Source organism: Lepidothrix coronata, unplaced genomic scaffold (assembly GCF_001604755.1).
Source record: "Lepidothrix coronata isolate B3197 unplaced genomic scaffold, Lepidothrix_coronata-1.0 Scaffold171, whole genome shotgun sequence".
Classification (NCBI taxonomy): Eukaryota; Metazoa; Chordata; class Aves; order Passeriformes; family Pipridae; genus Lepidothrix; species Lepidothrix coronata.
In genome coordinates this window covers 1,768,481-1,794,722 of record NW_016690351.1, presented here as the reverse complement: position 1 = coordinate 1,794,722, position 26,242 = coordinate 1,768,481, and the positions used below count along the sequence as shown (strand labels likewise).

General features: G+C 37.8%; 2 protein-coding genes across 2 annotated transcripts; one reads left to right on the top strand and one right to left on the bottom strand.

The window, feature by feature from the left end:
• The first annotated feature begins 126 nt into the window (after positions 1-126).
• Positions 127-10,741, top strand: MFSD8 (major facilitator superfamily domain containing 8). Its single transcript, XM_017829942.1, has 12 exons — positions 127-242; positions 1,634-1,719; positions 2,691-2,734; positions 3,747-3,987; positions 4,225-4,338; positions 4,973-5,117; positions 5,740-5,798; positions 6,385-6,493; positions 7,615-7,749; positions 8,117-8,220; positions 8,317-8,576; positions 9,292-10,741. Exons 1-12 carry the CDS (start codon positions 148-150, stop codon positions 9,505-9,507), a joined length of 1,608 nt encoding a protein of 535 aa, XP_017685431.1. The 5' UTR covers positions 127-147; the 3' UTR covers positions 9,508-10,741.
• Positions 10,742-11,427: 686 nt separating this feature from the next.
• Positions 11,428-25,914, bottom strand: PLK4 (polo like kinase 4). The gene is made up of 16 exons (XM_017829941.1): positions 25,699-25,914; positions 25,148-25,243; positions 24,832-24,927; positions 24,619-24,733; positions 21,781-22,813; positions 20,024-20,124; positions 18,514-18,887; positions 17,972-18,076; positions 17,486-17,588; positions 16,878-17,027; positions 16,175-16,305; positions 15,690-15,781; positions 15,173-15,311; positions 13,473-13,610; positions 12,484-12,575; positions 11,428-12,161 (listed from the first exon to the last, which is right to left on the bottom strand). Exons 1-16 carry the CDS (start codon positions 25,726-25,728, stop codon positions 12,062-12,064), a joined length of 2,895 nt encoding a protein of 964 aa, XP_017685430.1. The 5' UTR covers positions 25,729-25,914; the 3' UTR covers positions 11,428-12,061.
• Positions 25,915-26,242: the final 328 nt, after the last annotated feature.

The window sequence follows — 26,242 nt, the reverse complement described above, 5'->3', positions numbered from 1 at the left end:
TCGCCCGCCCCGCCCCTTCTCGTGTCGCGCTCGGCTGGGCGGGGTCGGGCCCGCGCTCAGCGCCCCCCAGTGGCGGTAACGCGGGGCGCGCTCCCTTCCCCGCTTGCCCCCTGGCGGCCCGCGGGGGCCGCGGGGCCGGGAGCGGCCATGGCGTCGGCGGGACCCGCGGCTGCGGACGGGAAGGAACCTCTGCTCGGGGCCGGAGAGGCGGCGGCGGAGGGAGAGGAGGAGGAAGAGAGCAGGTAAGGGCTCGTTCTGCTCTGAGGCAGCGCCGGGCGTTGGAGCGACACCCCTGCGAGTCACCCGAGGTGCCGCCCGTGGGTGCCGAGTCCCTTCCCCGCCTCGCACGGGGAGCCCGGTTCCCGAGGATGCTTCCCGGCCCGGAGGATGGACACGGAGGAGCTGAGGAGAGGAGAAGAGGAGCCGGAGGATAAACCGACCTAGCCGCCGTCCTCAGGCGCTGCCGAGCCTGGATCCGCGGTCCCAGAGCGTCCCAGGCCCGGCAGCGGGAGCGCGGCGGGGGCTGGTTCCTTCTCTTTGTAGAAAAACACAAACCCACTTAAGAAGTCCCTAAAAAACACCAAAACAGTGGTGCAGAAGTCTGGGTATTTAATATCAGCCTTCACGTGTGGGCAGGATTTGGTCACTTGGGGGTTTTTTCCTTTGACAGCAAAACTTGAGCGGGTCTTTGCTTTAAGGTCTGTGCTGAAACGCTCTCAAACTTTAAGCTTGATGTAACTAAGGTCTCAAAAGTAACCAAACACAGCATATGCAGGTGTTTGGCAGAATTCTCCCTATCCGTGATGGGCAATAAGATGGCAAAGTACATTTAGAAACTTCGTTTGTGTGGTTAAAGTATCATTGAACCAAGGCACTTAATGCTGTAAACATTTCTGAAGAATTAAATATACAAATCATGCTGTGATTAGTATAATACTAAGATACCAGTAATATGTTATTAGTATTAGTCACAGTTACATTAGTTTTAAAATTGCAGACATGCCTAAGTCTATGTATGACCTATATAAACTGTGTTTATAAACCATTCAGGCCTCTAATAACCTAAGTCTACATCTTTTGGGCAGAGATTATTTTAAGTTTGTAACTTGTATTTGAATTTTTTTTCAGCCCCTACAGTCTTCAGCTTATCTTTTACACAGTGTAGCTTTTACACTGTATTGTTATTTTCTCATTGTGAGAATAGACCAGCCATAGCTTTTAGTCAAATCAACAGTTGTTGAATTTTGTGGTTCTTTCAAGGTTACAATTGTGAATAAATATCTGGGGTTTTATAGTTTAATTCACACTTCTTAATGCCTTTATATGACATCTGTGATGCTCCAAAGTGTCTGTACAAAGAGTTTGCAGAATTGAAGACCTCTCTAAATAAAGATCTCTTTGTGTAACATTTGTTATATGATAGCATTTCTGTTATTTTTTTGATTTGTAAGTCTAGTATTTTTCAGAAGAAAATTCTTTGTAGTCTTTGCTGAGCAGAAATCCAACTCCTGCATAACAATTCACACAATTGTATTGAGAGGTTTGTGAAAAATGTTTTCAGTGTCCTGTGGGACCAACTAGAAGAGGATCTGATAATGATTTCTTTCTTTCTTGACTTTTGGTTTGAAAACAGGGATGTTGTGGAAACTCAAGAGCATTATAAGAGCAGGTGGCAATCCATCTGGATTATGTACCTTACAATGTTTCTCAGCAGTGTAGGTGAGTAAACACATGTAGATTTAAATGTTATTGTTTAATGAATATACTTTGGTTTGAAAATTACAGGGTATTCTAGGTTTCAACTACGTACCTTCTTTAATGCTACTGCTCTTTTATAACCTCAAAAAGGTGCATTTTGTGATTCTTCAAAAGAGAAGATATGACTAGCAAATCAAACAGAAAGTTACATTTAGTGAGATAAGTTAACAGATAAATGTTTTGAGACTAAGTGACGTATTACATAAATCCGTGGTTTATGACTTATTATAGTTCGGGGTAAAAGGTAGTGGCAAGGTAAAGTCATTCCTCCGAACTGAACAAAACAAAGGTCACACTTTTATCATTCAAAGTGAAACGTACAGAGATCAAAAACAAATAATGCAGAGTTCTTGAGAGGGAAGATCTTTGTGGGAATGTATGTTATCTATTTCAAAATATGTATCAAAACGTGTTTTCTCCTACAGGACTTTGCATCTCCACTGCAGAACAAATTACCATTTTATTCTAAATAGATCCCCCTGGAAACAAGAATTCTGTTGATCTTTGACTTGTGGTGATTTTCTGTGGGCCTAGAAATTATCTTGAAAATCATAGAATATATGAGTAACTTTTTTTTTTAATTTGATCAATTAAAATTTCTTTTACTAATGAATACAGATATGTCAGTATATCAAGAAATTCTTTTTACTTTGGGGACGTTGTTGTCTTTCTTTTGAGAGGTTTTTTGTTTGGTGTGTACGCACCTATAAAATGACCTTTTAAAAATAGTTCCTCCTGTTAGGAGGAATTATCACTCCTTAAAAAAAGCACATAATGCATAGTTTTTTTCAGATGACAAACTGATGCACAGGTTTAGACTATAATACACTTAGAGGCATAAGAATGAACCTGTAATAACTGTTTCAGTAAAGCAAATTACTGATAAAAATGGCAAATAAAATAACTTGGGTTATGTTTTTATTGTGTTACAGGTTTCTCCATTGTAATTATGTCTGTGTGGCCATATCTCCAAAAGGTTTGTAAATATGTTTTTCTTAATGGATAAGAACAGAAGAATTGTGCTCAGAAAGTAGGTGAAACAAAACTTAGGCTTTTATTTAGGAAAAGAAAAAGTAGAGGGAAGTGTGTGGTTATAAGAGACTTTTATTCTGCCATCCACTTAGACAGCTTTTATTATTTTTTCTAAAATCTGGTCAGTTGATTTCCTGAATTGATAAAAGGTACATTAGAATCCAGAAATGTTTGGTTTTCCAGTATCATGTCACTGTTTTGTTGGAGAGTGAATCAATAGAAATCTCTTTATTAAAACAGAATACATGTGACTTGTCTGCATTTTGGAAAAAAAAAAAAAGAAAAAGGAAGCTAGAGGTAGAAGTTGCACTGTAAATGTCACATTGTTGCACATAGATCTTGATATTCCTAACAGGGAATTGCCATTGCTCCTGGATAGTGATTTTAGTTTGTATGGGATTTTTTCACCTCTTTGTTGCGTTGTTAAAAGTGGCATAAAAGTCTCTAAAACTTTAATTTAATCTGTGCTAGGATTTTACTGCTCCTGGAATTGCAGAAGGCAGTTTCAAATGCAAATTTGGAAGAACATATCCTGAGCAGAGTCGTAGAGGTATCATTAAAAGTGAGGCTGGTGCTGAATTCTTCCAGAAGAAAATTCATTATCAGCCCTGTAAATCAGGAAAGATTCAGGCATGTGCAGAGATGATTGAAGTGATTCCTTGCTCCTGGCATGTAAACTGTCTACTGTACTGCTTAAGTTATGTCTGTAACCTAGAACATCAGCAGTGCTGTACAAAAACTATTAGAGTTTGCTGCAAGTGAGCCCTTTCCAGTCTCGGAAGCAAATCATTGGTTTGGTGCATTTCTGGAGAGAGTTATCCAAGGTTTATTGCTCCAGACAAAGTATTACAGTACAGAGTCTTGGGTATTCCGGGTACTAATTCTAAAAGGGTGTTATTGATAATATAAAACACTGCAATACTTCACCCACAGTACTTATTAATGTGTTTCTGCAGATTGATCCGACAGCAGACGCGAGTTTTTTGGGCTGGATTATAGCTGCATACAGCATTGGCCAAATGGTTGCCTCTCCCCTGTTTGGCTTGTGGTCCAATTACAGGCCCAGGAGAGAACCTCTAGTCATTTCAACTGCTATTTCAGTAGCTGCTAATTGTCTCTATGCCTATGTCCATGTACCTCACTCACACAACAAATACTACATGCTGACTGCACGTGCTCTCGTGGGATTTGGAGCAGGTAACCACAGCAGACTTTACTTTTCTGAAAATAATTACATTCTGTCTCTCATGTAAGATAGTTAACATCATATTTCAGTACCAGTAGTAAAAATACTGGAGAGTTCTGGGTTTTATTTTCTTGCAAAATAAGGAAAAAAACCCTAAAATAAATGTCACTCAAGATTTTAACAATATAACTTAATATTTACATGAATACTTCCTTGGTTTTGGTTTGTTTTTTGTTTGTTTTTTTAAGGAAATGTGGCTGTAGTTCGGTCGTATATTGCGGGTGCCACTTCTCTTACAGAAAGAACAAGTGCCATGGCCAACACCAGTGCCTGCCAAGCGGTTGGCTTCATATTAGGGCCAGGTAAGACATATCTTCTTCCCTCACTTCTCTAATTCTTATTAGGATGAAATTGGGCATTGGAAGTAGGAATCCTCAGCAGCTGTATGGTGGGGATATTAAGACATAGTTTGTCAATGGTATCAGAATTAAATAACTAGTCATCAATACAGTCATCCGTACTTGTGTATGCCAATCTAAATGAAACATTCTAGTTCAATTGCACTGCTCCAGTTTAAATTTTAATTTTACCCCCCCTCCATGCTTCTTTTCTCTCGTTTGCCCTTAGCATGAGGAATACTCCATTCCCGGGACCAAGGATTTTCATGTAGGAGAAAGAGGAAAAAAGTAAATCAGCTGTCTGCCAAGAAAATTAACCCTTGGTACACTCAGAATTCAGTTCTTTATTTTATTCTTTATGATATTATTTATACAGTGTATCTGTATGTAACCAAGTAGTCTTCTGGCTAGTTGAGACCCCACTGGCATCCATCAGTTTATTTAGAGTAGGATTCTCAAAATGTAAGAGGTTTGACAGGTATAATATTTATATTTGGCACATAGAACAACTTTGCTTATCCAGTTTTATATGTTTATTCTACATGTGTTCCAATATTAACGAGTCTCAAGATTTTCACAGTACATTCATGTTTTCAAGTTTTTCAGACATGTTTTACACTTATTGGAGAAGAAGGAGTAACATGGGAATTAATTCGTCTTCAGCTGAACATGTATACGGCACCAGTTTTATCTGGAGCTCTCTTAGGAGTTATTAATATTATTCTCATCTTTGCCATATTCAGGTAATTAAGTAAAAAAAAAAAAATTTACCTTGTTTTTGTGGGTAATCTGTAGCAAAGCATATGCTGCTCAGCAGGAAGAGTAATAAATAAACTGAAATCTGGAGTGCTAAAACTATAAGCTGTTATTTATTTTTTCGGTGTTTCTACGTTCTTTAATATCTATATTTTCATTATGCTTATAAATCGTTCATGGTTATATTAAGTTAGACTGTAAATTGATTAAAAAACTTGAAGCTTGTGGACAAGTAGCTTAACCTTGATATAGTTTTAGTGTTGATGGTTCCTGCCCATGTTTTTTATCTAAAGCAAAATAAGGTTGGCTTGTCTGTAGGACTCTCACTGTCTTTGCCTTTCCTTTAAGAATCTTGAGGGGGGATTTTCATTAATTATCCCATTAATGTAGATGCATATGGATATGTGATAATCTCTCACTAGAATATTTTCTTTCTTGAACAGGATGGTGTTCACTGCAGTCAAATGTAAGCTTCACAAATGATGTTTAAGGGAGCTGGGAATAATTATCATATAAGATGATGCCATTTACAGTTATTTTAATAGAAACTTGACTCAACAGTAGATCAAATAAATATGTGTATTAATGAAAACAATTCTAAATTTCTAGGGAGCATCGAGTGGATGACATGGGACGGCAGTGCAAAAGTATTAATTCTGAAGGAGAAGGTACCCATGTTTTCTTGAAAACTTCTTGTGTGATTATAATTTTGAAGTACTTTCTTATTATTAAGCATTTAGAAGTATTCTGATGCATTGGAAACTTGAAGTGGAAAATAGGCTACCTGTCTCTCTGACTGGTCCAGAAATTGTTTCACATCCATGTTGTATCCATAGTGCTGTCAGGTAGCAAAGAAGAAAAAAAAATTGTATGGATCCTTCCAGACTTTCACTGAGAATTCTTCTGTGTAGCTTTGACTTTGCAAGAGCAACAAGTGTTTTGGTTTCCACTGATAAGATATTTAAAGTAGTTTGCTTATTTTGCTGTCACTTAGGACTTGTCAGTCACTAGGAAAACAGATGGGGTAACCAATTTGGAAATAATTTTCTCTAATTGTGAGAAGAATTGAAGTTTCAACAAGTTGATTTTGATTTAAAAACTTTATACTTAGATTGTCAAAATATAACTGCTTAGCTGCCCACCAACCTGCATGTTAAATACTTAAGAAACTAAAGAAATCATTACTGTTTGTAATTTGTGGCGGTACAAAAAAGCTCAGCTTGCAGTTTAGATAATTCTTTTGTTCTGTTTCAGAAAATGATGCCCTGGATCAGGACACAGAAGGAAACGTTGACCATGTTGCCATAGTAGCACTCAATGTTCTCTTCTTTGTCATCTTGTTTGTGTTTGCTGTCTTTGAAACGTAAGTTTGTATATTTTCTCTCAAAATACTTAGACATGTAAGGTAGTTAGATTGGGGGTGCATATAAAGTCTTTTCTGTTCCATTCATTTTCTTAACCAACTCTTCATAAATATAAGTTCAAAACCATATATAATCAGTTTGATATGTACTGATACAAAGTAATGAATTAAAGGTTAGCATAAAAATATGTAGTCTGTGGTATAGGAGACATTAATGTAAAAGCTTTTAATTGGAGACAAACCCATATCCTCAATTTCTTAGGTGTGTTAAAAAAGATAGCTTAACTTGGGCTACCTAAAATCCTTGGAGAAAACCATGTCTTCAGTTGAGTATCTTGTTCTATACTTTTTATTTTAATTTTGTGTAATTTCTTAGTATGATTCTGATTAGCTCCAAAAGCTCCAGTGAATCTCTTACTTCAGTAATAATTAAAACAATTGTTTCATATAGTTAATGCAATTGTATTCTTAAATACACTATTTTATATGACTGGGCTTTTTTACCTGAAGAGGTATGATATTCACTCCCAAATTTTCTGTGTGTAAGAAAATAAGTAAAAAATAACAAAATTACCTCAAACTGAAGGGTACTTCATTTTTTTAACTTACAAAATACTCTGAGGATATAAGTTATTCTGCAAGTTTTTTTAGCTCTGATACGGCTAAAATTTCTTTTACAATATGGCTCATATTGTAAATAATGTCTTAATTACATTATTTTTAGAAAACTGAGTTCCTAGAAATTGGTTGGCTCCTAAAACTGAAAAACAATATTAAAAGCTTACTATTTTTATACTCACAGGGTCTAGTTTCTTTTCAATCTCTATTACTCTGGCTTGGCTTTAACTCCATCATCTTTTCGTGAACTATTGGAAATAGATTAATGATGCTTCAGAGTATGACTGCTGTAATGTAGTTGTGAATTTTGTCTAGTGAATTTAATTTTAATAGATGATGCATGACAGAATTATTTTATAATTAGCCTGTGTTTTCTGATATGTCCATCAAGAGGAAAGGTTTCTATACCACTGTGTTTGATATTTGGGACAATATGTGTATGGAAACAACTGTATAGAAGCAGCTTTTTTTTTAATTACTGTATTTTTGTTCTGTCATTTTAGTATAGCTACTCCATTGACGATGGATATGTACTCCTGGACAAGGAAAGAAGCTGTTTTCTATAATGGAATAATCCTTAGTGTGATTGGCATTGAATCAGTTATTGTTTTCATGGTGGTTAAAACGCTATCAAAAAAGTAAGTTTTTGGAATTTTTTTTATTATGTTAGTAAATATGAAAAGCTTTATGGCAAGGCCAAATCTCTGTTACTCAAATCTTTCACTTGGTAATGTGTCTGGGTGTACTATGATAATGAAGTACTTCCAATTTTGGCACAGCCATGATGTTGTGGTTGTTCTTTATTCTGTTAACATAACCCCATTACTTGACTCTTTTACACTTGAATCCTAAGAAAAACAGGTTTTAAGTTACTGTGATTTTGTAATTTTTCTTGCAGATGTTTTGGTCAGGTATCATTTCTACAAACTAATGGACTATGTCATTAGCAGCGACATAAATTTTAATTTAAATTATACATTTAATTGCAATTTTGTTGTTGGATAGGACTGGTGAGCGTGCCATACTCCATGGAGGCTTACTGATTGTCTTGGTTGGATTCTTTATCTTACTGCCTTGGGGGAAGAAACTACCAAATATCCAGTGGCAAGGTATAGTTCAAGTCACACTAACCCATCTTCGTAATTTTTTTTTAAAGCTTTTATTGTATTTTTGTTCTTAACTATATGGATAACTTATTTTTACAGAAATAAAGAATAACTCCATTCCCAGAACAGTTCCCACTGAAATGTTAATGCCTTTCTGGAGTTTGCAAGAGATGCAGCTGCCATCCAACCACACAGCAGAACCCGTGGGCTGCCCCCTCACACAGTCCTGGTGCCTCAATACTCCAATGGTCTACCTGGCCCAGTACCTCAGTTCTGATGTGCTCATAGGATTGGGCTATCCTGTTTGTAATGTCATGTCCTACACTTTATACTCAAAAATCCTAGGACCAAAGCCTCAGGTAAGCATGATCCCTAAACAGTTTATTTCATTTGCTCTCCAAGACTTACACCCTCTTCATTAGAATGAAGGGTCTACTTAAAATTCCTTTTGGCATCAGCCAAATAATAGTGCATTTCAACCAGGGTAGAACTTTGGGGGAACTCTAATCTCTTAAAATCCAGGGCAAGTCCCTAAAGGAATTAGAAAGCAAGGCTTATGCTATTTATGCAAACCTTAGAATGTGAAAATTTCATGGCTTTTCTGGAAGAATCATTTTTTTAACAACTCATTATATACCTGGAATATCAGTATGGAATAATGTTCCTCTTACTAAGTTTATTGTATGACTATAATTGTGTAAATGCTACTAATGCCCCCAGTTATTGACATTTTATAGTGGTAAAACACCTAGCAAGCTGATATTACTGCTTAACAAAACATTTTATTAATTTTTTACTTTTTTTTCATGTTATATTTTGGTGAAAGAGACTAAATGCTTTGAGTCAGAATGCATTTTATTGGAAAGCTGTAGAGTGTATGAGTGGAGCCTTTGAATTTGTGCTTAGAGAGGCTGAGCACTACTCTTGGAAACAAAGTAATCAGTATTTTAATGAGTTAAGAAAAATAAGTGATTATTTAAATACTTTGACATTTTCTGATTAGGATAATGGTTGGAATTACTGGCAAGCCAAATAATTCCTGTATCACTAACCTAAGCTTTTGGTCTGCTGTAGGGTGTCTACATGGGATGGTTAACTGCCTCTGGAAGTGGAGCACGAATACTTGGGCCTGTTTTTGTGAGCCAAATATACACTCACCTGGGACCACGCTGGGCATTTAGCTTAATCTGTGGAGTAGTTGTACTCTCTCTCTTACTCTTGGAGATAGTGTACAAGAGACTAATTGCATTTTCTGTCAGATACGGAAGGATGCAAGAAGAGAATTGTTAGATATGTATTTAAAGAAAAAGTAAAACGAACCAGAAGTAATACTTAGTTTATTACTGCTTTTTAACAAGGAGTACATAACCACTGACCTTGTTGGCTGTGTGCTAACAACTCTACACCTGTACTTATGCATTGACAGAATACATAACTTGTTCATATCTCAATGTATGGTTACACCTGCTGCAGTAGAGCTTTTGTATTCTGCTTTTCTAGCAGCAGAGGAAGGGATGTGGCAGACTGGATCGGTACAGTGACACATTTGATGTGTTTACAGTTTAAATGATGCACCCATGCACTGAATGCAGCTGGTCACAGGTTACGGCCATCCTTTTGAGGAAGAAGTAAAAGAAATGTTATCTTGATTCTGTGAATCAGGATTAGTAACTCTTTTGTAACTGCAAGATTAGTTGAGCTGCATGCACTTTGTATGAAGACATCACTACTTGAGCAAACCTTCTGATGTTTGGTTTGTTGGCTTGTAAGCACTGGTTAATACAGACTGTTTGATTCTGGAACCTGTTACCTATTAGTACATCTCTAGGATTTCAAATGAAGTGTGACAGAAGTGTAGAGGAAGGTAGATGCCCTCTGCAGAAGTAGTTTGTGTGGGATTTGGGTCTTTAAGTTTGTTAAGAGCCATTGAAAATTAGTATCAGCAGCTGTTATTTGAACCATGGTGAACTATATGTGCAATTTTTCCTCTCCTGTTTTGCTGATTGCCTTTTTGTAGCAAGAAAGATAACCTGCCCCAAGTTGAAATATGCACAGCTTTTCTTAACTACAAGAAGGAAAGACTAAGCACAATACTTTACACTTTTGTTGTCATTTGTGAGAATGAATGCACTGTGCTGAGCGGGCGTAGTAATTAAGTGAAAGGAAAAAAGTCCTTGGGTGTTTACTCTTAGACTTATACAGGTAACAAGGTACAAGAGACAGGAATTTCCAACATTTTAATTATTCAGAGGTTATTTTAAAAAGTGAAATTGTAATTTTCCCTCATAGTAGGGCCTAAGCTTTTCGATACGGGTTGATTTTAGCTGTTTTAATACTACTGGGGAAAAAAAACGGAATTACTCACTGGAGCAATGAGAGTCATGGCTGCTGTTTAATGTCTCTACTATTTGATGCTTATTAAATGTAATAAGTGTAATTATGTATTCATCTACATGTTCCTACATAATCAGTTGTTCAAACACTAAAAGACTACTGAATTAAAAGATGATTTTTCCAATACTGACTGAAGGAAATACAGAAGTCTTATTCTCTCTCAGGACTTTCCTACTGCAGAATCACAAAAGCTTATGAGAAAGGACTTCACTTTTATAAGCTTATTCATAATAAGTACTACTTCTATATCTTCCTTGATGTTCCTAGTGCTAAATTCATTTGCAAGCTATTTCCTTGATTTGGGCATGACAAAGTAATCCACGTTCTCTCTTTTAGACACTAGACGAATAAGAACTGACTTGAATCAAGGCTAGTTTAGGTCTAAGCTGAGCTGTGCTTGCATGTAGCCACCACCAGCTCCTCTGAAACTCTTCATCCTCCCCCTACCAGCACCATTTTGGATCCCACTTTCTCCTGCCTTAGAAGGAAGTCAAGAGTATTTAAGTACAGATATAAGCACCATCAGGAGTGTTGGCACACTTGAAGCAAAATGCTACTGTTAATGCTACTTCAGTTGCTTTAAGTGTGACTCAATGTGTAAGACAAGGTAAAGCTATCTAAAGTTAATAATTCCTACCAAGTAACAAACCAAATCAGTTACTATGGCATGTGTTTATTTTCCTATCACCTGTGCTCCTGGGTTTAGTCATCTGTAGGCCAGAGATAAAATATGGAATATACAAAGCACAGCACAATTTTTTAGTTCAACAAGTTAGAAGTAACTTTGTGCAATAGTTTAAAGACTTGTCTCTTCCCAAGCTTTACCCAGCCCTAAATTCCCAACATATGATTTTCTCTAAAAAACCAGCTCAGCTCCTGTCATAAGTTGAGCTTAATACTTTGAGAGCCTTTTCCTCTCACCATTCACTTGATCATGAAACAAATAAATAGATCCGGACAATTACCACTGCATTTATTTTTTTTGTATCAAATGCTTGTGCAAGGAAGTTTAAGCTGCTGCTACAAAAAATAAAAAACAAGTTACAAAACATATACATATTTACATATATTACTGTAACACATAAAAATATAAGTTATTTACAAATACTTCAACAGCACAGATACATTTTCCTTGACTGTTCACACTGAGTAAGCAGTGGGGCAAGAAAAAAAACACAACAGATTCAGATTATTTCCAAAAACTTAATGCGGTCAAACTTAATTGCTCTAAGTTTTGCTTGAGCAAGCATATCCATCATTTTGATGAAAAAGCATATTTTGTATGATACTTTATACAGAATTTGCTATACATAAACAGAGCAACCCTTCCTACCTTTCTATCAGATAGTGGAAGAATTTCTGCATAAACTGAGTAAGATCAGTCACTTTACTTAAAAGTCAGTGAGTGAGTTTATTAAGGTCTCATGGCGTGACACCCAGTTTGCTTTAATCAGTGAGGACCAGCTGGACTGGTAAACATCACAAGAATAGAAGACAGACAGTGCAGTTTCTCTTTGATGTATTCTGGCAACTTATCATTTTCTCCATACCTAGAGAAGCACAGCAGCACAGAAAAATACAGAAGCTTAAATAATTTGTTTTATTTTAAAATAATATAATTATTTCCCATTTTAAATATTATAAATAAATAGTGGCTGTTCTCTGGAGATCAAGTAGATGCATTTCCAGCTTGTTCTATTAATTTGTTATCCAGAGTTCAGCCAAAGCTATGGGTACTTCTCTTTATTTATTAAGATTACAGAAGCTAATCAACTGTGAAGTCATTGAAAAGCTAAGTTTTAATATTTACAAATGAAAATCAGCCTTGCACTGACCATTACCTGGACTATTTTATAGCAGGAACAGACTCACCTGGTTGTCTGGCCGTCTGGAGATGTAACACCTGCTTGGGCTACCAGCTGGGATCCATCATTAAACTGAACCCACACTGCTCCACTGGTCAGCTAATGAGAGAAGTTGCATTATGGTTTGAGGATATGAAATACAAAATTACATACCTAGAATTTTTCTAATAATTGAAGCTGAAAGTTTTTCAGAGTTGCTGAAGGTACTTAGGTATCATGGTCAGTCTTTTAAAGAGAAAGATTGCATGGATACTACTTTGGACTAAGTAGTCTCATGTAAACTTCCTAAGGTTTCAGATGCTCAGCTTTAAGTCATCCTTGTCAATGAGAGTTAAAGAATTACCTTTAACTTAACCACTCCTTAAGAAATTTTGAATAGAACCAATCATAAAATAGAGGCCCATTTGTGAGAGTTCACATCTATACACACTTTAAAGTTGATGTATATAAAGCAAACTTTTTTTCTGTTAGGACAGGAAGTTTTATCTGAATTGCCATATTTTTTAAACCTAAAGCTGCTCCCACAGAAAAGCAGAAGGAAAATGTCATTGTAAGGAAACAGCTTTTCCTGTTGTAGAGGCAGATTCATTTCTCTTGTATGGATCTGGTACATATGTGTTTAAAATTCTTTGTTATGACACCTTTACATCTATATTAGTGAACACAACTTTAACAGTTTCAATTTTTTACTAGAGTCAAATTTAAATGACAGAAGACACTGAAATAGGCAATAATAGCCACAGAAAAATTTTGGTAACTGAAATACTAAACAATTATTTTGGTTTCTTCTACTTATGTAATTCACCATGGTATTTATCTAAGACACTTATTTAAAAGCATCTTTCCACATACACATTTTAGATTTAAACTGTAGCAAAGCACAACTGAATGATTCCTCACAAATCAAGTTTAAAGTTAATGACTGACAAATACATATCTCAAATTTAATAGGAAAAAAGAACAGACTTCCCTCCTTTATCAGTATTAATTTCTCACCTGAGAAGCCCAACCAACATTTTTCACAAAGACAGATTTCACAAGTTGGGCTGAACTTGGACTGCATTCCATTTGATGAACAGAGGAGCATATAGTTTCAGCAGCATTGATCATAAACGTAGGCTTTTCACACACCACCTAGAACCCAGGGATGCACAGAATAAAGCCTTAGTATTAAGCCCACTGATTATGTACCAGCTTAGTGGTCAATTACCACCTGTTCATATATACAGACAGATTTAGCTTGTATGCTTCATTTAACAGCATTACAGTATAAAATCCCCACAGGATTCTGTAGGAGATCTCCCTGTAGTCACAAAGGAATTGCTTTCCCTAAGTTTTCTACTTCAATTGTGTTTTTACTGTCAGAAAACCCTGTCCAGCTTCAGCAGAACATTTTCAGCACATTAGACTATAAAGCAGCCCTCATTCAGATGACCACTCAGCTAATATTTTACAAAAGTACAGACATTGCTATTAATTGGAAACTAGAACATAAAACATTAATAGATGGGTTGTGTAGCACATACAGAATCTGTTATAGGTTTAGAGAGACAAAAGCAATGAATTAAGGATAACAGAGGATCAAACATCAGAGATCTTTAGGACAACACCACAACTACTCCCTACAAGGAACATGTTCCACTACTCAGATACCTCCTCCCACAGTCACAGAGATGACAGAGATGAGGTGCTGTGCTTAGCAGTGTTTAAGATTCAGGTTCAGTGAAAAGATGAAAATCAGGGAATGCCTCAAATAGGAGAGTTTGGTCAGGAAAGAGATCAGGATCCAGATAATTACAGGAACCTGGAAGAAACAACAAGCTGTACACCTCAGGATATACAGATCTAGTTCAACTATCAAGGAAACTACAGATGTGGTTCTTAAAGACTGAAATGTTTGCTGTATGGCAAATAGAGACTGAGTTTGAATGTTGAACCCTCAACTTAGAACTCCAATGATAGGTAACCTTCAGTCAGTGTGAAAATCAATACCAGTGATGAAGCCCTAAGGAATTTTTGTTGTCAGGTTCACCTTAGTCAAGTGAAAGTTGTCAGATTCTGCACTAACGACATGAGCTACACAATCAAAGAACAGAGATGCAGACTGATGTAGATTCAACAAAGTTCAGATGATACAAACTCAGTGTGCCGAGACCCCTATACATATATATATATACATGTATTTATTCCCCAGTCAGTTAAGGAAGTTTTACCAGGGCTGTGATGCAGGAACCAAAGCTTGGTGGGTCTTTTAAACAAACTAGATGAAATTGCTCAAAGCCTTATTGGCTACCCATGTGTTTTCACTTACCCTTTTTTTATATACACACTAACACTTGATTATTTCAGAACAACAGTCTCAAGTGCCCATAACCTTTGTGACTACCATTCAATATACACTGTTGAAGAGCTCTCAAATCAGAGACTGTGCTGTATAACACGAGTAAGTAATTTTCAAACTCTGTTCCTAGGAGGAATTTGTGGTAAACTTTTGGAGTATTCTGATTTTTCCAATGATCTTAAATCCAGATATCAAAAGTTAAGTGAAATCAAAGTCAACATTTCTAGTCAATATGCTCACAAATGGCTAATAAAAGCCTAGATCTGTACAAATGTAATTCCGTTAGTTCAAATGAAAGAGCGACATTTGAATTCCTACAGGAGAGTAGTTTCCATGGTATGTTTTGTGTACTTACAGGAGTACAGTTTGGAGTCTGAACTGGAGTAGAACTAGCAGCCTTATTTCTATCCAGTGCCACAGCTTCTCTTGAACAGTTTATATTGTCCAACAGGGGAGGTGTTACAGCCTGTGGTGATTCAGTATTGCCAGGTTTTCTGGAAAAATAATGAGAAAAACTGGGAAAAGGTCTGTCCAAAAGGGACTCAAGAAACATATGAGGAGATGTAGCTTTTCCTTCAATTCCTTCAATTTACTACAGACTGTCCAAAGTACAGCAGTGGTCTTCTGTAGAATTGTTTTTACACATGCTAATTGCTGGCCTGGTTTAGTCTGAATCCACAAGTGCATAGTATCTTGATATCAAAGGAGGCTCTGCAGGTCGAAAATAAGGTGTCCATACATGCTATTAAGTTAATATTTGCTAATGACTGTAAGCTCTGTTAAGCAACCTTGGCTTCTGCAAACGTTTGCTGCATAAGGCTGCTGAATGGGAATATTCAAATACTTAAGTATTTTCAAGTGAAAGATACTACCTTCCAACAATTATTGGAAAAAATGGAACACTTCCACTCCTTTTTTCTTCTTCCAAAACAGCAGATTCCAAAGCAAGGCATATACGATGTCCCTGAAATTAGAAGGAGTTTAATGAAGTCTTAAATTGAGAAATGTCTAAGTATTTTGTACATGTTTAGTGTGGCAGGTGAGCCCACACAAGGAAATTTCAATGGTACTGAATTTTTCAAGTTGTATAAAGTAGCTTCATCAGTTCTGTTTAATCCTTTCACCAGACAGGCAAACCTGCTTTACACACTATCAAGAATTTCCTCTCAGCCTTTGTTGCGAGGTATTGTTATTGTTACCTTTACATTGACATTTGCTCTTCCAAAACCACCATCCTTCCTTCTTAATAGTGTAATGAAAAATATGAAAAGCAACATTGGAAGCACATTTGTGAAAGGGAAACTGTGTTTTTAGGAAACTGCTTTGCACTAGAAAAGGTCTATGTAAAACACTTTACTTCATTTGCATGATCCATATAAACTTGTATTTCCTTCTTCAACCCTGCTTCATTTTCTCCTTTCAAAGTGAACGATTTCCCTGATTTTTCAATCACACGAGTTATACCAGCTGTCTTGTGTATCTTTGCTCCTGTAAAAAAATGTAACAATTTTTAGTGTGAATTGTACAGATTTCTGTCATTACATTCTACTCCACTAAAGTGTATCTCCCTGACTGAATTACTGCAAAAGTAAAACCACTCCTACATGAGTTCTGTGTCTGGCAGAAATAAAGTGTGATGTTAATGGAATGCCCTCTATGGCCAAAGATCAGTACTTAGATGGGAAAAGGCAACCAATTGCTTTCTCCTTGAGAGAGGTAAAACTATTACCTCAGTTAACAGTGGAAAGCTTGAAGACTAGGGACATGCCTTTCACTAAGCAGGTTAACTATCAAATGTAGATGCAAAGAAGAGCACATGAATAAAAACAAGTGGTAATAAATAACACTTTGGCAACATGTACTTCCTGAAGTAGGGAAATAATGAATAATCAACTAATCTACAAGTGCTAGAATAAAGGCAGAGTGGACAAAAAAACCTATTTATAGCACAGTATTTTCTTCAAACTAAAGTGAATGTTGTTTTAGTGTTTGGCAATATTTTAATGCAGCTCTAATATAATGATCTAACTATTTGCATAATTGCAGAAATTAATACATACCATCATAAAAACAAATTTCAACATCTGCAGTGGGTGAATTTTCCATCAACATACACTTGGCATATCTTGTATAGAACGTCACTTTGGGGGTTTTTGTTCTTACCAACTGCACAAACTTGGCTGCATACTGGTATTTTTTCCAGTACTTTTCTAAAAAAGAAAATTTAAAAACTTTTTTTAAGAGTTAGCAGATTAAACACTGTGCACCAGCTTGAAGATAAGTAATTTAAAATATGTATTTGATAGCTGAAGTTTCTAAGTAATATTTAAGTTCTTGACAGAAGTATGTTCAAAGAAACTGAGTTACTTCTAACCAACAGTTCCCAGTATGAACAAGGAAAAGATTATGAGAGCTTTAATTTTAGTGCACTACATTGTAAAGGGGTGACTCCTTAGAACTTCCATATAAAAGACATTAAAACCTCTGGATTTACACTTTCTTGTGAAGTTTCAAAACAGTTTCCAGTTAAACTGCAGTTTGAATCTTATTCTAAAAGGAGCTTTACTTCACAATTATCTGAAAAGTAGTGGCTAAAAGCTATAAAGTCTCAAGGTTCACTTAAAATATCACATTAATCATCATAATTTTAAAATAAATTTCAGGTTACCTGGCAAGTTGTCAAAATTATACATGCAGGTGCCTTCCGAAGAAGCAGGAGGTCTGTCATCAAGAAGGAAACCTCTTCCTTCATTTGGATGATAAACTGCAATCTACAAAAAGGGAACAAAAATTGTATTTAGTTGCCACTTACTACAGCACTCTGTACTTTTAACAGATATAGAAATAAGTGACAGTTTAATTAATTACCATGATTTACCATGAACACTCTATTTCTCTAGGTAATTACTTAACAGCAGCACTTTTTCAACAATACTTCACTTATTCCAAAAGTCAAGCCCAGTTTTGCTCTGAAATAATTGCTTGCTCCCTATATTTGTGTGGCTGTTTACAAATATAGTTTACAAAAAAGTTTCCAGCTGTGCATATATAAACATTGGATTTCAAAACAAATAATCACTTAAATAAAAAACAAACCCTCTGAATGAACTCTAAGCCCTTTATACATCTGTGAAGAAATCCAAAACATACTCACCACATTTCCATCACAAGATATTCTGAGAACTTCTTTCACAAGTTCCTGTGAATGGTGTTCTTTCAGAAACTCCATACACACTTCCCCAGTATCTAGAATGCTCACCTAAAACATATTTAATATGCAAGTTAAACAAAAAGACCATTACTTTCTGGAAAGGCAAGATACCACTTTTTTCCACAAATGCTTTAAAAAATGCTTTTATTTTTCCTTGAATGCATTGCAAACCTAAAAATGCTTCTTACAGTAACTTTTGTTAATAGTGCTATTAAAACAGAGCACTTCACCATGACTGAAGAGTATCAGCCTGGTCACTGAGGGTGTGGCTTCTTAAGTGACAAATCAAACACAGACAGGTCAGCTCTATTAACTTGTAAGTATTCTATATGCCAAAACTAAGATTCATCTTGCTAATATAACTTTGAATTAAATTATTATAAATTAAGTTTCCTAAAATCAAATTATTCTAGTTTACCAAGTGATTTTTAAGAGACAGTCGCACTATATTTAATATTTAAATTGTTCCCATTTTAAGAACATACCACTGCATTTTTTGTTTTTTGCCTGATTGGTTTCAGCCTGCGAGCGTCGAGAGGTGACACAATACTTCGCAGTGCAGGTTTCTGGGGTGCTGGTGGTTCTTGGCCCCACATTTGGGTTTGTTCTGAAGTTGACCAAAGGCCACATGTGGGAGATGGCTGAAATTCCTCAGATTTGCAGAGAACTCCAGGGATGCATTTCTTTGGGTTTCTCTGGTTTAAAGAATGTGGACAATCGACAGATGCATCATGATTCCTTGTATCTTTTAAGGTGTTCCATGCATTTCTTGGGGCATCTTGCTGCACATCCAGATGATACCGAAATCCTCCATGTGCATTACTGTTGCCAGTTAGGTCTGCAGATGGTCTCAGAGGAACTGAAAGCATCATAAAAGTACATTGTAGATTTGAAGGATTAGAAGGAAAAAATGCTGTTATGGTTTTAAAAGCTTTTCAAAAGATCATCTTAGAAGGCTTTATTTAAGTGAAGAATGGGATTCCTCAGTCCAAATCATCAGGCTATGACTTGAGTACCAATCAACACCACTGCTAATAAAATTCCAGTGCTACTTAAAAAAAGTTGTTACTAGATTTCATTTAGTCTTTATATATCAATTTTTAAAATCCATTTATAAACAAACTACTAAGATTTCAAATAGATTCATAAACAAGAATTACTTTAATCTGTTGAAAGACAACTCACCATTCAGATAAGCACTAGTAACAAGTGTCATTCATGTTGCAGGTTATCTAACTAATGTTTTACCATCAGAGGTTTTAGTACCCAAGATGTTAAATGCATACTCCAAATCTGTTGGTTTATATCCAGACCAAAACCTATTTTTATCTTTAAGCTTCCTATAAGTGCTTTCCTAGTTCTGATATTTAAGCCCTTGATCAACTGTCACCTCACCCACATAACTACTGCACTCCTCCTGCCATGTGGCTGAACAGTTGAGAAGGGACAAAAGTGAAGCAGGATTATTCAGACCATATGTCATCTGATTCGAATTCCCTGCAGACAGGAAAGGAACAAGTCCAGTAATATCAAAGCAAAAAGGTCAGAATAGATTTGTGGTTTATTTTAATGATTAAATTACATTATTTGCAAATGATGTATCGATGCGTGACAAACAACACCTCCTTCCCTTCTGTCTCTTTTGTCCTTTCCTCCACCTCTCCTTCTGCAGCCTCTTATCTTTCTCAGTCATTGAGGTCTCATCTTTTCTTAAGGTGTATTTGCACATGTAAATTAGCAGGGCTTTCAAGTCACCTGCTAATTTTTTGTCATGTATTTACACTTACACGTTTTGAGTGACAACTGAATAATTACGGCAGGTTCTAGAATTCTGTTTTCCTCTTTTGTTTTTGCTAAAATACTAATAGAAAATAACAAGTTCGTTTTCGGAAACTAAGTATTCAAATTCCATGTACAAAGAAATAAAATACAGAAAACCCCACAAGTCACTACTACAACTTGAGTGCAAAAATACATAACTGATAAGGAACACACCGTTTGTTTGCATGCTTCCAAGCCACTGCTGCATTGTCTCAGCCTGGGACTTCTGCTCTAATAAACCAACCTGGGGCTTCATTGGGCAGAGATAATTCGAGCTGTAAAATAAAAGTTACATGTGTAATCAGGATTACATCAAAAACACTTGCACAACAAAAGGTATAATGTCACAGCTGCAGAAAGCACAACACTCTTAGAACATTTAAGAAATGTAGGTGGCATTTTGCAGCTCTAGGCAGCATAGAATATGCTTCTTTTTCAGGGGAATGTTCGTTGGGTAAAGCATAAAAAATAAAACACTGTTTCCAAATGGAGTGAAAAGTTATTACTAATTTTTAGGACAAATTTAAGCCTGTTAGCACTCGTTCTTGGAGCTGACATACATGAACAAAACGAGCTACTGATAATGCTACCAGCAGTGGCTGCTCTTACATCTAGCTCTTAATTCACAGAATAGAAAATAGCCTTGGAGAAGACAGTGATGACATGACACCCATGACCCCAGTGGATCTCATTCAGCATAACACATACGCAGCTGAAAGATGTAGCCAATCCCACCACCTAAACCAATTTGTATTTATATAAAATACAGTCAATCCCAAAAATTATAAAGATTTTTTTTACCAGTTTTTTAAACAACATATATATTAGACCTGTGTAGTCACAGGTGAACTCAAGCTGTTGAAGCCTAAAGAACACATATAAAACCACTTACTACAGAGTGGTTTTTACAACTTATCTGTTGTAAAGTCACACTAAGCTCCTAAGGTTTTTTATCTCTGTAGCCTATTCCTTGTCTGCACTTTCTTTTAGTGATGATCCCTACTCTACCATTGGCAAGGACTCAGTTAAAACACCCCAAAACCACAGTATATAAATATCTAATTTAAGTCTTAGGACCTCACATTTAAGATTGCTGTGCAGGCTAACTATGTAAGAGGCTTTCCTATAATCAATTATGTAAAAAAAGTAGTAACCATTCAGTTAATCCCCATACTCACATTAATACTCTCTCATGTTTACATTAAGCATGAGTTTATGAAGTGATAGGGAAAAAAAGTAAGCATTAACATTTGCACAGATTTTTTGATCCAGACGTTTCTCAAACTAGAAAGAATGCACATGGCCCACTGAACTTGTTGAACAGAGCCTTATGTCAAACATTTGAGAGTTGTCAAGAAAACCTTCTTATTCCATTTACTTTTTCTAAGGGAAAAGTGCTAGTTTGTCTTTCCCTGAACTGATTTGCAAAGAGAAAAACATATGAAACGATGTCACTTCGTAATGTGGAGAGAAATGCAAGAACTAAGATATGAAAGTCCTTATATTAAAGTAGAAAATGGTTCTTTGATATTCTGCTAATGGAAAATGTATAGAAAGAAGCCAGGATTTTTACCCAGCAGCTACAACTAAGTACAGAACTAAATTTCAGATAATTATCTTAGAGTGAGTGACACTTTACTTACTGGTACACCACTTCTTTAATCTATTGCCTAATCTTCACTTAATTTTTTCTTTTATCTTCTGTAAGCATAACAGAAAAAAACCCACAAGAGATCAGCAAGTAAAAATATTGGTAATTACATTTTAAATGCCTTCTACCCTATCTGTCTCTCCTACAAAGAAGAATTGAGCAAGGCTCTCTACTAGGATTGCTGTGGGGAAAGAAATACTTAACTTGCTACACATGGAAAAAAGTCAATAATACAGTATTACCAGCTCTAAATATTATCGTAATAAAAACTGATTCTTACTGTGGTTGATCTTTTACAGGTGGAGATATTTGCCCTTCAAAAGAACCAGAACTACTAGAAGTCTTCTCCTTAAACATTTCTCCTATATCAGTGTAGCTGTTGACAGGTGAAAAGTATTCCATATTTTCCCTTGTTCCTACTTTAGGCTTGGAAAGCACTTCCATAGAGTGACATCGATCAACGATATTTGATATGCCTTGAGTCTGACTGTGGGATGTGCCAGACCTATCTGAGGAGTGGGCTCGTCGGAGGTAGCGCGAATGGGGTCTCTCTTCTCCAGGCTGAATGGTTCTTCCCCTGCTGGTTACACCAATTTCCTTTCCCTGAATTCCCCACTGATGAAAAGAGCCACTTCCATCTCCCAATGATTTATTACCAGAATTCTTGTTTTTAGGAAAAAAAGTAATTTTATTTGGGAGTGGCTGTCCAACTAACAGCTTCTTCTTTTCCTTCAAATAACCACTGGTACTGATGCTGGAAGAGCCTGTGAAGGTTGTAGAGATGGTAGCATTTCCACTGTCCATGGAATCTTCTGAAGTTCCCAAATCTTTACTCTGTGCAGAGCTCGACCTGGACATAAAAGGATGATCCAACACTGAGGAAAGGCTCAAACGATCTGCTGGATTTTTGCGGAGTAACCTGTGTATAAGGTCTTGTGCCTCTCTTGACAAAAAGGCTGGCATTTCATAATCTGCCAACACTACTTTATTCAGCGTGTTCTTGACCGTGTCCGTGTCAAAAGGTGGCTTTCCAATAAGAAGAGTGTAAAACATACAACCCAAAGACCACACGTCAGATTCAAGTCCATGAGGACTCCTCGTGGCTATCTCTGGAGAAATATAATTTGGAGTTCCACACATGGTGTAATGCTTTTCATGAGGCATTTTCAGCTGAGTTGCGAGTCCAAAATCAGCAATCTTGACATTCATGTTATTGGTGAGTAAGATATTAGAAAGGGTGAGGTCCCGGTGCAGTATTCCATGAGAATGAAGATACAGCATACCTGTGATAATCTGATGCAAGAAGTGTCGGGCTGTCAAAACACAAAACCAGATGTTTTAATCTTATAACTGAAATTGCAGCTCTGAAAATAACTTTAAGTCTCCTATTGCTCTTTTTCTAATAAAAAGAACATTACAATAATGTTTAGTGTCATGCTACTGAGACTGTAATTAACTTTCTGCTTTCTACTTTAAGCCAAGTTGGCATGACTATGTTCTACATTACTGAAAAACTTGTATAATGCAGTAACCAGATTTGTGCCTTTGCTAATAGAATAAAGGAAACAGGACTGGAAATATTTTCAATTGGCCTAAACTTTCTTACATTAGGTTCTTAACAATTAAAAAAAAGTTTCTCATTACTTTCAGAAACAGCAAATACACAAAATCAATCAGCTTCACTATGTGCAGATTATAAAATATAGGAGACAATTTGGATTATATTTGTTTTATTATTAGCAAACTGGCAAGGCTCGAAAGCATGTAAGTTCATGATATTGGGACAGCCTTTGTGTTCTATTACACTAGAAATTCAGTGAATATTCAAGAGTTACAGTTTACAGCAGGAATAACAAAACCATATCCAGCCTGAAACAGCATAGTTTATTGTGATGTTGCAATTACAGCAATTTTAAGAATCATTCTTTCTAGAGCAAACAATTTACAGCCTTCTTTCTTTTCTTAACAGAGGGCAAAGAATGGTGAACAGATATGAGTTAAAGAGATGATGCCTGTAGAGCAGTACCCCTTTAATCTAGTCTTGTGATATGGGTTTCAAAAAATCCATATCTATATTAGTTTCACAGAATTAGATTAGAAACTGATAGAGAAGCAGGTAAACCAGAAGAACTGTGCAAGAGATGAGCAGTGAAGTAAGGCTGGAAGCAATAGAGGCAATAACCACTGACTCCAGACAGGCTAACACCAGAACAGCTTCTTTGGCTGTTCTCAGCTGTGCCCTCAAACATTATCCACTGCAGTTTGCTTTGCTGTATTTTTTTTTTTAATTGTACTGTTCAGGTTAGGATTTCAGTGGTCTGTGTTCTAACTGAAATCCTCCCTCTCTCAACTGTAAAAAAATGAAATTGGTAAATTCTTAAGCAAATTAATCTTTTTTGCAAGACTTCTTTCTCAAAACACTATTCAGAAGAGTAACAACCAATTTAAAAATGTTTTAGCATTACTTCGACAATATCTCTCACCGAAAGATAGGATTTTCAGTGCTTTCTGTAAGAAACTGCAATAAAACCACATTAGATTTTTTCCTCAGCTGCCAGTCACTCAGAATTTCCAGATGGAGTGTCAGATTGGATACTTCCTTGCTAACTCAGTCCTTAAGCAACACAAGTAACTGCATTACCTTCATTTCTACACACAGCTTGGAACACAGTCAATATTTCCAAGAACACTACCTAAGGCAAACAATAATCCTGAAAGCTCTGTAACTGGTGACATATAATACAGAAGAGGTATAACACAAAGAAAGCAAATGTGTGGATATGAAGGTTCCAGTTTTCCTCTGTGGAGCTTCCTAGTCTTGACTTACACTTCAACACAATTCTATGTACAAAGGCAAGCTCTACCTTTTATATACCTCTGCCTTCTAAATTCACTGTCTATTTTTTTTATAACCCGAACAGCACAAACAGAAACGAAGTATTCCGAAATACAACTGAATGTATGTACCATAATAATTAATCTCTAGATTATCACTTACCACAAGACTTTAAGCTACAGAAACTGTGATGATAGTTTTAAATACTCTTCTTAAATATTTTTGGGTGAGCCAAAATGCAAACAGTTAGTGCAAAGAGCTCCACAAAACAAAAAATCCCACCTTCATCTTCTGAAAAGGGTTTCTTTCTATTCTTTATGTATCTGCTCATTTCACCATTGTGGCACATCTCAAGTATCAAGTATACGTAGTTGCTATCTTCAAAATAGTTATAAAGCTGGAACATAAACCGAGGAAAAATAAATCAAAATACATTTTGTAGACTATACAACAAGTCACACATACAGGTCTCTGTACAAACCCCACAATTCTTACCTCGAGTATAGACGGATGCTTTAGCTGACAATGTATTTTCACCTCATTCTGAACCCTCTGTACCATTCCAACTTTGTGCATGGCTTTTTTATCTATCTGTAAATGGACCACAGAATATTTTTCAAGCACTGCAACACTGACTACATACTAATTGTACTTGGTTGTACTACATCTTCCGGGATTGAAACCCAATCTAAATACCCGTTGTATACAAAAAAACAATCCAAACATCAATGCCCAACTGCATAACCCCAAACTGTTGCAACTTGCGTTCAGTCTCCTCGGAGACAGACGCTTCCTTGGCTGGCTGCCTTACCATTTTGATGGCCACTTCCAGACCGGTTTTCAGGGATACTGCTCTGTAGACCCCTGCGAAGGACCCCTTCCCCAGGAGGTTCCCCACCTTGAAATCCTGCAACGCGAACAAACAGCGCCGTCAGTCAGGCTGCGGAGCGCCTCTTCCCACGCGGACCCTCCCACCGCACCTGCCCCCCGAGGTCGGACAAACCCTGTGGCGCCCCCGGGGGGTACCTGGACAGAGTTCTCCGGGGCACGGCGGCGGTGCCCGGCGGGGCCGCGCAGCCACCCGCGCCGCATCCTCCTGCCGACTCCGCGCTCACGGCTCGACTGCCGCCGGCGCTGCCCGGGGCCGCCTTCCCGCCGCGCCTCCCGCCGCTCCCGGGGCATGGGACACACCCGCCGCCGGCTGCCATGGCAGCGGCTGCCCCCAGAAACACGTGGGGACCGGGCGAAGGCGCGGGAGGAGCCGCGCTCCCGCAAACACCCGCCGGGGGAGGGTGGAGCCCCCGCCCGGCCCCTCCGCGCCCCGCGGCCCCAGCACACGGCGAGAGGGGCCGCGCTCCGCACCTCTATCCTCTCGCCTATGCAGGTCGCCATGGCGCCGGCCGCTCTCCCCCGGCTCCTGCTACCGGTTGTGCCGAGGGCCTGTTGTGCCGCGGTTGCTCATCAGGGTGCCCCGGGCCGCCCGCCCCGGCGCAGCCCCGCTCGCTCCCGGGCTCCGCGGCGGCCCCTCCGCGCCCCCGCCGCCGACATTTTGAAAAGTCGCGCCGTTACCCCCCCGGCCCCGCCCCGTCCCGGGACGAGGCTGCGTCTGACGCAATCGCGTCACGCAGCGGCGCGCGCGGTGCTCGCGGGCGGGGCCGGGAAGTGCTGCTGCACGTGCGCGAGGCCGCGCGTGACCGTTTCCCTTTCTTCTAGAGCAGCCGTTACGGCGCGCGGGCGCTGTGAGGGGAGCGCGAGAGCGCGCCATGGCCTCAGCCTAGCTACGAGTGTCACCTCAGTCTTTTGTGCCACCTCAGTCCTGTTGAGGCGGGTTGACCCTGGCTGGACACCAGGTGCCCACCAAAGCTGCTCTGTCACTCCGCTTCTCAGCTGGGCAGGGATGAGAAAA

Excerpts from the sequence above, each read along its gene's own strand:
- MFSD8 (XM_017829942.1), top strand. The coding sequence starts at position 148 with ATGGCGTCGGCGGGACCCGCGGCTGCGGACGGGAAGGAACCTCTGCTC. Across the intron at positions 3,988-4,224 it reads TCTCGTGGGATTTGGAGCAG|GAAATGTGGCTGTAGTTCGG; the intron begins GTAACCACAGCA and ends TGTTTTTTTAAG. Across the intron at positions 6,494-7,614 it reads GTGTTTGCTGTCTTTGAAAC|TATAGCTACTCCATTGACGA; the intron begins GTAAGTTTGTAT and ends CTGTCATTTTAG.
- PLK4 (XM_017829941.1), bottom strand. The coding sequence starts at position 25,728 with ATGGCGACCTGCATAGGCGAGAGGATAGAG. Across the intron at positions 25,244-25,698 it reads GCATAGGCGAGAGGATAGAG|GATTTCAAGGTGGGGAACCT; the intron begins GTGCGGAGCGCG and ends TTCGCGTTGCAG. Across the intron at positions 20,125-21,780 it reads CCTGTAAAAGATCAACCACA|CTCGAATTATCTCTGCCCAA; the intron begins GTAAGAATCAGT and ends TTTATTTTACAG.